Here is a 13,326-nt window from a genome sequence, read left to right as displayed (position 1 = left end):
GCCCCGTTGGTCAAATCAGTGCAAGTGTTCTGGGAGAGATGTAGAAGTTGAAGAAGAGAACGAAGTGGGCGCATGCTCATTCGTGATGACGATAATTTCTGTTCATGCCTCACGGAGCAATGCTCGGCTTAAACAGCTCAGCTGTTAAAACGTATAACAGCCTTCTTGGAAAATTAATGACCTCTTCCTTGCCACAAGATATCTTCAGTGCTTCTCTGTCCTCTGAGATCCGAAAAAAAAAAAAAGAAAAGACAGTTTTGGTATCTCTTTGGTCAGTAGTTGTATTGAGGTATGTTAATTTCATGGTGCCTCCTTATATTTTGCAGTTCGAGAACAAGGTGAAGAATGACTTGCCCGAGTTACCAGAAATCCAGCGGCTGCAGATTGACATTCGGCATTTATGCCTTGGTAAGTAATTTGTGTCATGGAGGGCATTTGTTTATTGTGTTAGATCTATGTCTATCTGGATTTCTGCATACCTCCGTATTATTTCTTAAGAATGTCCTTCGCTTTACAATATTAAATAAGCTCGGACTCGTACTTGGCGGTGATCTCAACTTTAGCGCATTCGAGAACGATTCTAAACTCGTTTCAGAGGAATATATATATATATATATATATTCCTCTTTTGTTTTTGCAGGAAATGTCAGCCTGCTAAAGGCTCGTCAGAAAAAGCTCATAGGGCTTTGCAAACACCTGTGTGGGGAAGCAACAGGTATGTCTGTCCTATATATCACTAGAGATATGTTCTTGAGCTTCCACTTGGAGCTGTGGCGGCATCACAGCCAGATAGCCCTACTGATATTGCCTGATCCGACACACCATTACGCAACCTTGAGCTATTGTGCAGTGCACTACATTAAATTATTGAAGACGAGCTATACAAATCTGTACATCTTTCAGGGAGGGAGTTATCTTACCTGGCGAGTTAATGGACTTGGGAGTTGTTTTACATTGTTACCCCCTCTAAGTCCGTCCTGTTTGTTTATATGTTCAAACCTTGCGCCATTTCACTCTGAGTACCTTATCACGAACAGAACGTATCCTTCACGTTTTGTTCACTTCTAGACGCAATAAGTGCTAAAATCAATTCTTATCCTTTTCTTGTTTTCATATTAGCTTTTGGCCAGCATGTTTCTCAAGAGGCACACTGGTTCTGGCACATGCGCGGTTGCTGTCTAGGTTCTTGCACATTCACGGTTGTTGTCTATGGGATAATTTCATTCTTATCTGACTCAGTTGCAAGTTGAGCATCTTTCATGTTTGTACCCGCTTTCGTTGATGTAGTTACATGGTCAAGTTTTCGCTCTTCAAAACCACACATCTCGCCAACTAGCCCAACAGTTCACGCTTCAAGGAAATATTAATCGTGTTTTCAGAATTTCATACGGCGCAAGTATACGTGAATCATAGTTTTTTTTTTGCATTCACTGTGTTACACTCGTGGCTATGTTCAACGCGTTGAGGAAAACATGAGCAGCAAGTTCTCCGGTTTTCCGAGCTTACTGCAGTGAGGAACAGCGGGCCTTGTGAAATCCACATGTAAAATCATGTTTCAAGTGATTGGTAAAAAATTTTCGCAACCGCCATAGTACTGTGTCATTAATTTTACAGTAAACAGACTTTTGGGAATCATCTCTCGCATACAGCATTATTAACGAAACTGGATTGCTCGAGCAAATGTATATTACTTAATGAAACTAAAAGTTCGACGAAAACTCATCTGGTTGGGAATTATCACGGTCAAAGGTAAAAGGAAGACGCTGGCCAAATACAAAAGTAACTTTAAAATAAAAGATGTTTCGGCTCCCATACGGGGGCCTTGTTCATGATATGTGAACAAGGCCCCCGTACGGGAGCTGGAACGTCTTTTATTTTGAAGTTACTTTTGTACTTGGTCGGCACCTTCCTTTTACCTTACACCGTACATTACTTGCGCTGAAAATCAAAATGCGCAGCTCACTGCTTAAGAAATTTCTCTAATCAGCTTTGCTGCCCAATTTATTGCGCATGATTTAAAGTCTGAGCATGTTTGTGGGAGAAATGGATTAACTTTTGGGTAAAAAGTAAGTTTATTTTATCATTTTTAAAACGCAACACCTTTTTGTCCATTCAACCTCGAAGAATACTGAGGTGGAAGTCACAGAACTTCTCTTTTGTAAGTGCTGTTGTCCATTGGTCAGCAGGCTTCGCTAATCATACGTCCAGCATCATGATTGGCTAAATTATCCTCTTAAGAACATTATTAGCATACGAGGTTTTGGTGAATGCAGGGCATGAAACACCCATGCGCTTCGTCGCGAACATTGAGAACATATTTTTGGAAACTGGTGTCATCGGCAGAATTCGTTCCAAGTGAATGTGATTATCGAAGTCATCAACTACCGTACGAAGATTGTAACAAGTGCTGTAGAATACGAAACGGAAATGGCGAAAACGTTGCGATATAACAAACAGTCAATTTTGACTTCTCGTGCATATGTTGTATGCTTCTGAGAGTAATCCTGCTCAAGGAAAAGAATTTCGCTTTCAAAGAAACTGCCGGACTGACATCAATTAAAGTTTAGTCATTCATTCGTTCATGGAACGGGGGATTCTGAAAACGGTCGTTTACACTTAGAAACAATATGGACGTATCTCATCTTCCTGGTGTAGTCCCAGTCGTTGACGATAGCTATTTGTTCGAAGTCGTCGAGCCATTCTTCAGTGTCTTCAAGTGCGTTGCCGTTGAAAGGTATTGTTGTTTGTATGGTAAAGGAGTGGCTAGGACTTTTCTTGTCTGCTTCTTCCGTAGTGGTGGGCATTCTTCTCGATGGCCTTGTCCTGACATTGAACTCGGCTGGCGGCAAGCGTTGCAGGCGACGGCTTCTCCGAGTGACTCGTGTTGGCAAAAGTAGTGGTGTTTACAGCCCAGAGTTCAGAGCGCTTCAGGTGAGGCGTAACTGCACGAGTCTGTCGCGAGAGTAAAAAAGCCTAGAGGCAGCAAATGGCACCTTTACTGAAGTGGCGATCAGTGGTGGCCCTCTTTCACCTCGTCCTCCGTCTCTACACCTTCGAGGTGCTTTTCTCCAATGATCGCAATGATGCTGGAAATTATGATGGCTGGAATGATGATGGTCATGCCTGAACATGAGAAACATGCATGAGAATACTGCTTGAATGTACAAATTATAACGATGTGGTGAATGTGTATTCCAAACTTATTTAGAATTAGTGAATGTCTTGTTCATGGGATGTTGTTGCTCGGCATTCACTGGAAACCATCCAATGTCACTTTTTAATTTTTTTTATTTCGAAAGTCCGCCCTTAGGTATAGTAATGTGTGGTATCAAAAATACACCTGCGAAATTGCTTCATGTATGACAGTGAATAGTCCATGAATCCGGCAGTCGAAGTCGGGTGGTCAGCCAGGCTTGAGGCCTCTTGCACGGAAGTGGCGCAGATGGCTTAAATGTAGGCCTGTACAAGCCTACAGCAAGTGTGTCCCAGTCACAGCACGGATTTGGGCGTCAAAAAAATGGGCACGACGCACCACATGGCCCACAGTAGTGTTGCACGTACTGAGGTCAGTCGTTGCTTCGGTCAGTGTCATCTGTTGTGCCTTGCCATCCCAAGATGACACTTACAAAAGGCTGAAGTTCCTGTGGCCAGCACTTTTATTCGATCCATGAGTGAGGGCTGAGTTTTCCAATGTAGCACATCACTGTCAGCACTACAGGAAGAATGATGGTGTTTGGTCGCACCCGTTTTTAGTGCCTTGGTAGGTCGTTTCCTGTGCTGCCAGTCATGTATTTCTTGCACCAGAGACAAGAAAATTCAACGGGCCGCCGCATCGGTGTTCTTATTTTTTTGTGTGCTTTTCTGTTGCAGATTTTGCGTTACGGTGCATTATGGAGACAACAAAGCAGCCAGAAGATGCAGGCAGCAATGATTCATTGTAAGTAATATGCAAGATTATCAAAATGTTATACTTTGAATATTGCCAATTCCCTAAATTAATGCTTCCACATTTGGCATATTACAGAGAAAAGTACACTGTAAAAGGGCTCAGCAGTTAAGTAGATAGCATTCTGGGCTTGTTTTACTTGACTGTAAAACATTCTTGAGTATCAGCAAGACTCAAAAGCGTCACTTGCTCAGATTCTTGTGTATAATGTTAGGGCACCTTCAGTTTTAGGGTTCCACACTTGTGCAGGGTAAGTGCATTGCATTGTTAGTCATTAGGATCACTAAATGTAAGTTAGGGCACTAAGCCAAGAAGAGGCACAGTTGTATTCTTACTTTTTACATCGCGAATTTTGTACTGGGGAAAAGAAGCTTGATGTTCATATACGATGTTCGTGGCGCGAGAGCCGGCTAAGTCCAGAACGGCAAACTTGTATATCTGACTGCACGTCGCGCACTGTTGCTTATTAGAGCAAGCTTCCCTGTCATACCTTGAAGGCATTATGGGCCATTATAAGACAGTGCGTTTATAAGTCATGGCTTGTTTAATAAATGCCACCAGAAATCCATTAACTCGTTCGGCTTCCGAGCCGCCTGTCTTCCTCTTCAATGCAAGAATTAATACTGTAATTACGCAAATTCACTTCGAGTGAATTTCACCATTATAAGCCAGCAGTTCTTGAGTTTCCGGCGCAGTGGCATACTGTGTGTTTAGACTGAAAATATATTGAGAGGTTTTTTTTTTAACAAAATGAAGGGAAAAAACCTATTTTTTCAACCCTCGAAGAAAGCATAGTTATGCGTCTGTGTGGGATGCAGTTGTAAAGAAAAATACAGGAAAAGGTAAGGAGAGGAGAGCAGATACGTCTCTACTTGAGTGGAGTGGGAGGTGGCCACCACAATGTTAAAGCAAAACGGCGCGTCGTCTGCTATGGTACCTCCGGTTCGAGGCCTAGATCTTCGCTGCTTCAGTGTGCCTGCTGTCCAGTGAAATCGATGAGGAAACATGTGCACTTCTGCTACGTGTTTGTTACCGATTGTCTAATGGTTGTGTTTTTGAATTCCTTTGCGAATGGGCACAATATATTTCGCATTTCACAGAACGAAGAGAAATGTAGAAATTGGCAGTCATTGTGAATAAGAGACGGGAAACAGTGAGGGGTGGTTCTTGAGCGCAGCAGCTAGTGTAGTGTAGGTATGCGGTTATGCTTTAAAATACGCAGTAATATTTTGGCAACTTGTCTTGGTTTAGCATTTTCGAGCACAAATGGTGGCTACCTCAGAATCACTCAACAAATATGAGCACGTGGTGCCAAATGTCAATATATGTTCCCAAATTGCTTAAGGACTTCTGACAAGAGTCCACGTACTCTGCCCAATCAATTATGCCAACTCAGTGTACTTGCAATGCATATACCTCGTTGCCTACTTTCTGTAAAATGTAAGGAAAATGCTGAGCGCGGAAAAGGTTAACGGTGCTCAGTTAAGCTATCAGCTTGGGTGTAAAAATGATTGACGTTGCTTTTGAAATGACGAGTGACATATGGTATGACGTCTCTAGTATTTCAGAGACTTGCAAGCATTAAGTGCCACTTCCATTTAGTGAAACTTGAAAGAAAAACGTATGTTCAGTGAGCAGAATTTCGCATGGCTTGAATCTCAAAGTTGGAGTGCGTGAGGAGACGAAAGCTGGCATAAAACATGATCAGAGACATAGAATAGAAATTGGACAGCTGCGAGAGTTGTTCACTATCAGAGTAACGAACACTTTAATATTGACATATTCATTATATGGAACGAAAGTGTGAAGGTAATTATGTCGTAGCAGCCATATGCACTGTGCACAATGGCGGCGTTGTTATGGTCACGTGGCACGCCGTGTTTTGTAGCGGTGGCGGCATGTACGCTTCAATAGGTCTCGGGCCGAACCGTGGCGGGCAGTATCCATTCTTTGTGCCGCATTGTTAGCTCCACAGTGTTCTCCCGGCAATTATTGTGCCCAGCGAAATTTATAAAACCTTTTGGTAGCAACGGGGTATTCACAGTGTATGTAACGAGCGCGCATCCACGTACCGTGCTGCAGATGAAGCAGTTCAGGATTTTAAGTGCTTAGTGAAATTATGCTCGGGTACCGTGACAGAACGGAAGCACTGTGCACGATGAAGACCTTGCAGCTCAGCGACAGTTGTGCAGTGTTCCTGCTTGTGACAGCAGACGAAACATTTCTACCCGCAAGATGAATATGCGAGGACATGATATATATAGGGATGGGCGAATATTCGAGCATTTTGAATATTCGAACGAATATTAAAGTATTCGCATTCTCTTCGATACGAATCTAGATTATTCAAAATTTCGAAGTATTCGAAATGAACGAATATATGTATACATTTGACCGCACATAACCCCTTGTAAAGGTGGTTTCACTGCAGCATCTGGTTGCTGTGCCGTGAAACAACCCACCCAGGGGAAATCTGCACTGCCACGAAGCCGCACTTCAAGGTTAAGCGTACATATTTTTTAAAGTTTAAAGGCATGTTATATGGGCTTATATGTGCTAAGTATAGTAATTTTTAAATTGTAACATATTGTATCACTTCTAACCTGCACCCTACTGCTATTCAAATCTTAATACTATTCAAGGCTGCTTCCATTTCAATTCAAACCAAAAAAGTGACATTCACTCATACCTAGTTCGAATCCTTAAAAATATTGTGCAAGGGTCATGACAAAAATGCTCGTTTTTCTTAATAATATGCGGTAAATACTATTTGAACTATTCGATTCGAAATTATTCGACCAGATCACTATTCGCTTCGGATTTGCTTCGAACCTCAAATTCACTATTCGCCCATTTCTAGATATATATAGTTTCGTTTTCTGCACGCTTCAGCAACAACTTGCTTGTGCGTATTAAAATAGAACACCTTTCCTGTTTTGCTTACGATGCTCGCTTTCTAGCAGCATACTCTCGGCATTAGAGCAACCGTGTTCAAGTGTCATTCGCACACCTGCATCATGCACAAGGTCACCGGTTGCACAATGCTGACGTTGGTGTGCTTTTACATGGAACACGGGCACAATCACCAGGAGCAGCGTGATCAAGAGAGACTCCATTCAACCGTAGAAGCCGGTGCACAGCCGATCGTGTTTTCTGTACAGTGCGTGAATAAAGGTCATATAAGCACTGACACCACATGCCATAGTCCGTGTATCTAGTCCGCGGCGTTGTCTTGTGCTTGCCTCCTTGTTGGTGCGCTGTTGCTCGCCACATTTCCCCGTTGCGGGGCCACCTGAAACTTGTTCAGTAAGTTAAAATGATTCCTCAAGCCACGACGAAAGTACGTGTTTGTGCTCGTAAACCGCTGATGGTTTAGGCATGGGTCTATATGTCGGAATGTACGTATGTGCATAAAGTACGAGTGCTGCCAGTCGTCGCTGAGCATTCTCTAGTGCCGTGAGTTTGAGCTTCTAGCATGCATTCTAACCGAAAGCCTGAACATCAAGAACAAAGTACTAGCAGCATAAAGCGTTTAAAAAAGTTGTGCAGATTACAGGCGCTTGGTCGTCAGAACAGTAATTTTGGCTGGTCCGATAGAGAGTCTTTACTTTACATAAGCTAATAAAAGCAAGATCTAACTATATAATTTACAATGATCATATAAATTTCGTTCAGCCATACGGTGTCTCAATGGCCCAGCATGTTGAGTTCTGTTCCGTTGGTTTCGGATCACCACGGCACGTGCTGTGCAGCTCACATGGATTTTGATCCGGAGAGAGAGAGAGAGATGTGCCTTTTACTTCACTGTTCACATGTAAACAAGAGAGGAGAATCTGCCCAGTCAATATGGCCGACTTCCGGCTTCACACAGAGTGACGTCGGGCCCCTCCTCAGTTTTTCCTTCCTCCATGTATCCACCTAAATCACCTAAATGCGGCATGGTGTCCTCAAGGTCATGCGGCCATAGCGTAACCAAGCGCTGTAGTCCTGTCGCTGTTCTACCGCCGTATTTGATGTCCTACAGCAGTTACAACAGTGGTCTTTGTGCAGTGGCGTCCACGGCGTGCTCATGGCGACGTGCTGCCACCACCGTTGCCGCTGGGACTCGTTCGTGGGACGTCCCCTTTTGGAAGAATGGGGTCTTGCTCGCCAGGACTTCGAACTGCTCACCGCCATGGCTGGATGGGCCACATGTGCTGCTAGAGGTCAGTGCTACTTTCTTGGTCCCGTACTGTAGCAAAATGCATAAAATCAAAGCGACACCCTCACTGTACAATGGTGAACTTCACTGAGAAACGTTTAATGCCCAATTAAATCCTGGTGTTGGAAGTTGGGAATCGCACTTGAAGTTTGATGTTTATTATGACATCATAAAAATACAGGCGACATCGCACATAAATGTTAGAGAAGGAGGTCCCAAAGTGAAAACTGTCTAGGGGACCTCCTGTCGATATTATGCAGGTTAAATACAGGGCGGGTGAATAAATTAGCAAACTGGCGAACAATAGTTTTATATTCTACTTTCACTCTCGACGTGTTTGCATAGTGTAAATGGATTGAGGGCAGAGGAGACCACACAGATACTGTGCTTTGTCCTCTCCGCTGTGCTCGTTCCATTTGTGCTATCACCAACTAGCCCAAGCTACCATTCTACCATTCTGTCAAGTAGCTCTCACTGTACAGTGTCAGTACTGAGAAGCGTTGTTGCTGGAGCGCTAACTTTGCAGTTCGCCCTGTTCGCAGCACCACAAGCGGGAGCCCACCAGGAATGCCCTGAAGAGGCACTCTCAAACGCAGGTGCTGTGAACCGGTAAGTGCTCCTCTCGGAACAGTACTGCCTGAGAACAAGAACTCATTTAATGATTGTTAAAAGTTACCTTTAGCTAACGCGCGCAGAGTCGCCTTTACGAAACAGGAACGAGTTGAACGGCATTTGTTGCATTTGAGAATTTTATCAACTGCAGGAAGCAAAAATCATTTGGACACTTCATACGTTGCTTCGAAAGTTGCTCAAAAACGGCGAGGTTTCAGAAGATTAGTTCTTACGCCGTATTGCGGCTAACAAACAATGCCTGGCTCTCCCATTGTAAGCATGAAATGGCTACCGACATAGCAGATTGATCGTAGGTTACACTAGCCATTATTTTGTGCTCGTTCGCAGGGGCACACCCCACCAAACTACCTACACCAGCACTCGTCCATATGAACATCATTGTTCCCTTTCACTGCGAGATAAATATCGGTTAAGTTACTGTATATTCTACCTTTAGATAGCATATAGAATTACTGTATATGGCTCCTAAAGTTTAGAGTTATTGTACATGTACAGTAACTCTAAATATTGGTACTTGTATAACGTAAGCGGCGATGCGGCCACGACGCGACACCAGGCTGGTGCGCTGCACGCAGCGTGGCGCCATCTTTCGAAGAAGGCGACAACCTGCGCCGCGAAACCCCTGCTTTCAACATTACCTCTGGCAGCGCTCTGTTTACTCCCCGACCGCTGGGGTTCAAAAGACTACACTGTAGGCTTCACGCTAGCGTTTGAAAGAGCAAGTTTATGGTGCTATATCTGCCTTTGGACATCGCTATTGTAAATGAAAAATAAAATTTCAGCCTACAAGAAGTTAAAGCTTCGTAAAAATTATTCTTGGGCGAGTTGGTACATGCTTACTGGAATACAAAAAGACGCATACCATCAAGAAGGGATTGAGCAGAATGCAATGTTCTGTTCCATCCGTCCTTGATGGTACGCATCTTTTTGTATCCAGTAAGTTACAGCTTCAGTGATAGTGTGAACAAACACAAAGAACTCGGGAGCGATATTTTTTTTTTTGTAATTTGTTTGGACCGTACGTAGTGTATGTAATGCGGTCTTTTACGAAGGCTTGACTACCAAAAACTTCATTTTTTTAACTTCTGGGCTGACTGCCCGGATGTCTCGTTTCGTTCTCGCAACGGCGTTTGGATGATTTCCAGGGGCGTAGCCAAGGGGGGGGTTGGGGGGGTTCAAACCCCCCCCGAAATTTTTCAGTTTTGCTTGCGTATATATACATGCACACATACAAACGCACGCACGAACTTACATAAAGTATGGTTGAACCCCCCCAGAAAAAATTTCTGGCTACGCCCCTGATGATTTCATTTGAGTTCTCGGATAACGGCGCTCAAGGTCACTTGAAGGCCACCGACAAAGGGACAAAAAGGTATTTCATGCTCATAGAGAAATGTTACTGTTTTATGAGCTTCGTCATTGACGGAGCACAGATTGCTGTAGGCATTCAGTACACTACTGTGTGCTAGAATACGTGCATGAGTGGGCAACAAGAAAAGGAATCATTATATCATAAAACAAAACTGAAGGACATGGAGTTATGGTCTCAACGGCACTTAAACGAACTAGAGAATGATTGGTACTTGCAAACGGAAGTGATATGTCAACGAACCGACACCGCATTATTGGCGCAGTGACCATGTATTGGAATCTAACAGTAGTTTTTGCGTTGTATTTTCCACCTGATTGTTCTGCATCGCATGATCGTTCACGCTTTTGATTAGGGCGCTTGCTACTCTTCAGCCTTTAGAAATACTTGCTCACGTAAAACTGCATCGAAAGCTGTTGAATCTATGAACGCTGTCGCGAGCTCAATTTACGGAAGTAAGAAATGCATGTTGTGACAGCTTGAGAGAACACTGTAGACTGACATTCACTAAAATTTAAAAACAAGTTTGCCAATTGGCCTTGAGATGCGAGATGCCTCATTCGAAGAATCAAGGCTGGTCGACCGCAAGGCGAGGAAAGCCGGCTTTCTGAGGAGTGGAAAGAATTTCCCGGTATATCACTAAAGAAGACAGGCACGTAGATGGGTACCTCACTGTTCAGGGAGCTGGAAAAAGAAGCAATGGACGGTCGCTATGGGGGCTCTCCTCTAGAATGGCGGAAGCCTAGGGGTGAGCGGAGTAAGGAAAGAAAGAGTTAACGGTTAAGGTAGGCTGGTTTCACGCTGTCTTGTGGCAGTCGCATCGCAGAAACATTTGTGTGGCTGTCCCCATTGTCGGAATGCTAAACACACACGGTCCGCAGGCGATGTGTGGCATTGTAGGTCGCAGCTGGTCGGGCCAGCAATGTAGCATGCTGCGAGGCTGCCGGTGGAGTGCTTTGTTGGGGGCAGAAAAAGTCGCCTGGAACGTGGATTGATGATCCATACAGCATCCCCGCTGCGCTGATCCCAAGGTCATCCTTTATTGCTGTCCGCAGCTCCAGTAGTTCTAGGGATAGCTTTTCGACGCAGTGATGTGTATAGAGTGTGGCGGTCAGCGACACCTTCAATTGTCAGTGGAGACGCTCGACCACCCTTTTTTGTCTGGGTGGCAAGCCGTGGTGTTATGTAGGTGCGTGCCGAACAGTTATGCCAGGGCACAAAAAGCAAGCTTTGGAATTGCTGCCCTCGGTGAGTTGTTATGCACGGAAGAGGACACACCGTGACACTCGTGTAGCAACAAATGCATCCACCACTGTTTTGGCCGTGGTGTCTTGTATAGGGGTTGCCTCGGGCCACCTTGAGTACAGGTCGATACACACGTGAGGAGGTACTTGAAACCTTGCAGGACGGAAGAGTTACCATCCCTTCCGCTCAGTGAGCAGCGATGGAAACTGTGCACCCATTATACCGGTGAACCGTCGCAGTGACAAAATCACCCCCGTTAGACACGTTCACATTGTGGCACCGGCCATCTGAAGCCTGAGGCACAAACTAGCATTGTTACAACTGTGGCGAGGTCTGGGCCACAGCGTCTGCAGTTCCGGCAAAAGAAAAGGAGACAGGAGAGGCGCGAGCACTGCGTTTGAAAAAAATATATATATAGAACTCAGTATGAAAGCTTAGCATGACAAGAAGGTCTTGTCTTAAGTGCTTCCTGTTCACGCGACACAACAAAGCCGATTCAAAACAAACCTGCGTGATGCTGATCAAAATACCACTGCACAATAGAATAGCAACCGAAATGCAATTGATACCGATGAGCTATAGAGGCTCTAAATGACCAGCTGCTTATCGTGTGTCAGTGTCATCTCGGAACTTAGACGCAATGAAGCTCATGCTTCTGCAAGTTGAACAAAACCTGAACTCTATTTGTTTAATGAAAAAAATAGCTTGGTAGCTCTGTTTGTCACACACTTTAGAAACATTTTTAGACCAAATGTTTGGCCTCGTTGAGCACACATAGCAAAAAAAAAAGAAAGCACACCGAAGCATCCGACCAGCTAAACGAGAAGTCAGATGCATGCGCCGCGGTTGGCTTTCTCACCCTCTGTGGCGATCACTGCAACGAGAGTTTCCTTGGCCTGATGAGACTGTCCAGTGAGAACAATGAAAGCAGGCAATAGCTGCTAATCAGAAGTGGCGAAATGTGCTCGATCAGCGATGAAAACTGGTCCCGCTGTTAAAAAAATGCTATTTACATGAAAGGTTTCAGTGTATCGGTGGACTTTACCAGAGGTCTCTTGTGTGTGATTTCTTTGGATGTCTGCAGGTATTTATGCATGGGCCTTTCCATTGAGCGACGCGCCGAGGTGGGCCGTCGTTGCAAGCTCTTGCTGGACACAGCCAGGGCGAGGTACTTGTCTACAAGGCTCACCTCCCGCCTGGTGTACTTCATTACGCCTGACGTGACGCCGGAGAATGTTGCTATTCTAGCTACTGCATAATGCTTTATCCCATGTTCCTTATGTCGTAGCCAGATGAGAATGTCATTTCTCTCTGCACTACGTGGCCACTGTATAATAAACGAAACAAAGCAAACTTGTGGAGCAGGCACGTTCCTCCACGTGGGGCTCTTGGTTGCACGGTTACTGCGCGAGTTGGGGAGCTGAAAGCTCTCCTTGACCGCAAGCTGTATTTCCTTGAGAATTACGAGAGTAAAAGCAGAAAATAAAACATGCTCGTGTGAGCAACTGCCTTACGCCTGTCTCTTCTTCTTTGCAATGACAAGGGAAATGGTGGTGTTTTATGGCATACTCCATTGCACACGCTTTCTTTGCATTCGACATGGGCATGGAAAATTTTTAAAATTTCAAGTCATGGCAACACCTATGTCGCTAAATGTCGAATGTAGTTATCTTTATCGGTTTACCGGAACCAGTTTGAAAGAATGTTCAGATCTGGTTATCCTCACTTACTTTATTATGAACATGAGAATACTGCCGAAAAGGCGGTTTTCTGCCTCGTCTATTGTGGACTCTCTCGAATGTGCTAAGATAAGCATAAGTACATTAAGACAACCATGTTATGCAAGTTTCGTTGACCTAGTCATTCGCCGTGCATGACTATATTGCGTTTCTGCTGTCGTGGAGAAACTAGCTGGTGATGTCAGTTTAAGTT

General features: G+C 44.4%; 1 protein-coding gene across 3 annotated transcripts in view; it reads left to right on the top strand.

Moving 5' to 3' along the window:
• Nucleotides 1–12,900, top strand: part of LOC119374102 (tRNA:m(4)X modification enzyme TRM13 homolog) — a 40,442-nt gene extending 27,542 nt beyond the window's left edge. For all 3 annotated transcript variants that reach the window (XM_037644167.2, XM_037644165.2, XM_037644166.2), the window contains 6 exons: nt 327–408; nt 641–715; nt 3,871–3,937; nt 7,997–8,151; nt 8,690–8,756; nt 12,479–12,900. In XM_037644167.2, the coding sequence (XP_037500095.1) occupies nt 327–408; nt 641–715; nt 3,871–3,937; nt 7,997–8,151; nt 8,690–8,756; nt 12,479–12,653 (621 nt within the window). In that variant the 3' untranslated portion in view covers nt 12,654–12,900. The remainder of the gene's footprint in view (nt 1–326; nt 409–640; nt 716–3,870; nt 3,938–7,996; nt 8,152–8,689; nt 8,757–12,478) is intronic.
• The last annotated feature ends 426 nt before the right edge of the window (nt 12,901–13,326 follow it).

Source organism: Rhipicephalus sanguineus, chromosome 11 (genome assembly GCF_013339695.2).
Source record: "Rhipicephalus sanguineus isolate Rsan-2018 chromosome 11, BIME_Rsan_1.4, whole genome shotgun sequence".
Lineage (NCBI taxonomy): Eukaryota > Metazoa > Arthropoda > Arachnida > Ixodida > Ixodidae > Rhipicephalus > Rhipicephalus sanguineus.
The sequence above is the reverse complement of the archived record's forward strand: the minus strand, read 5'-3'. Positions and strand labels throughout refer to the sequence as shown.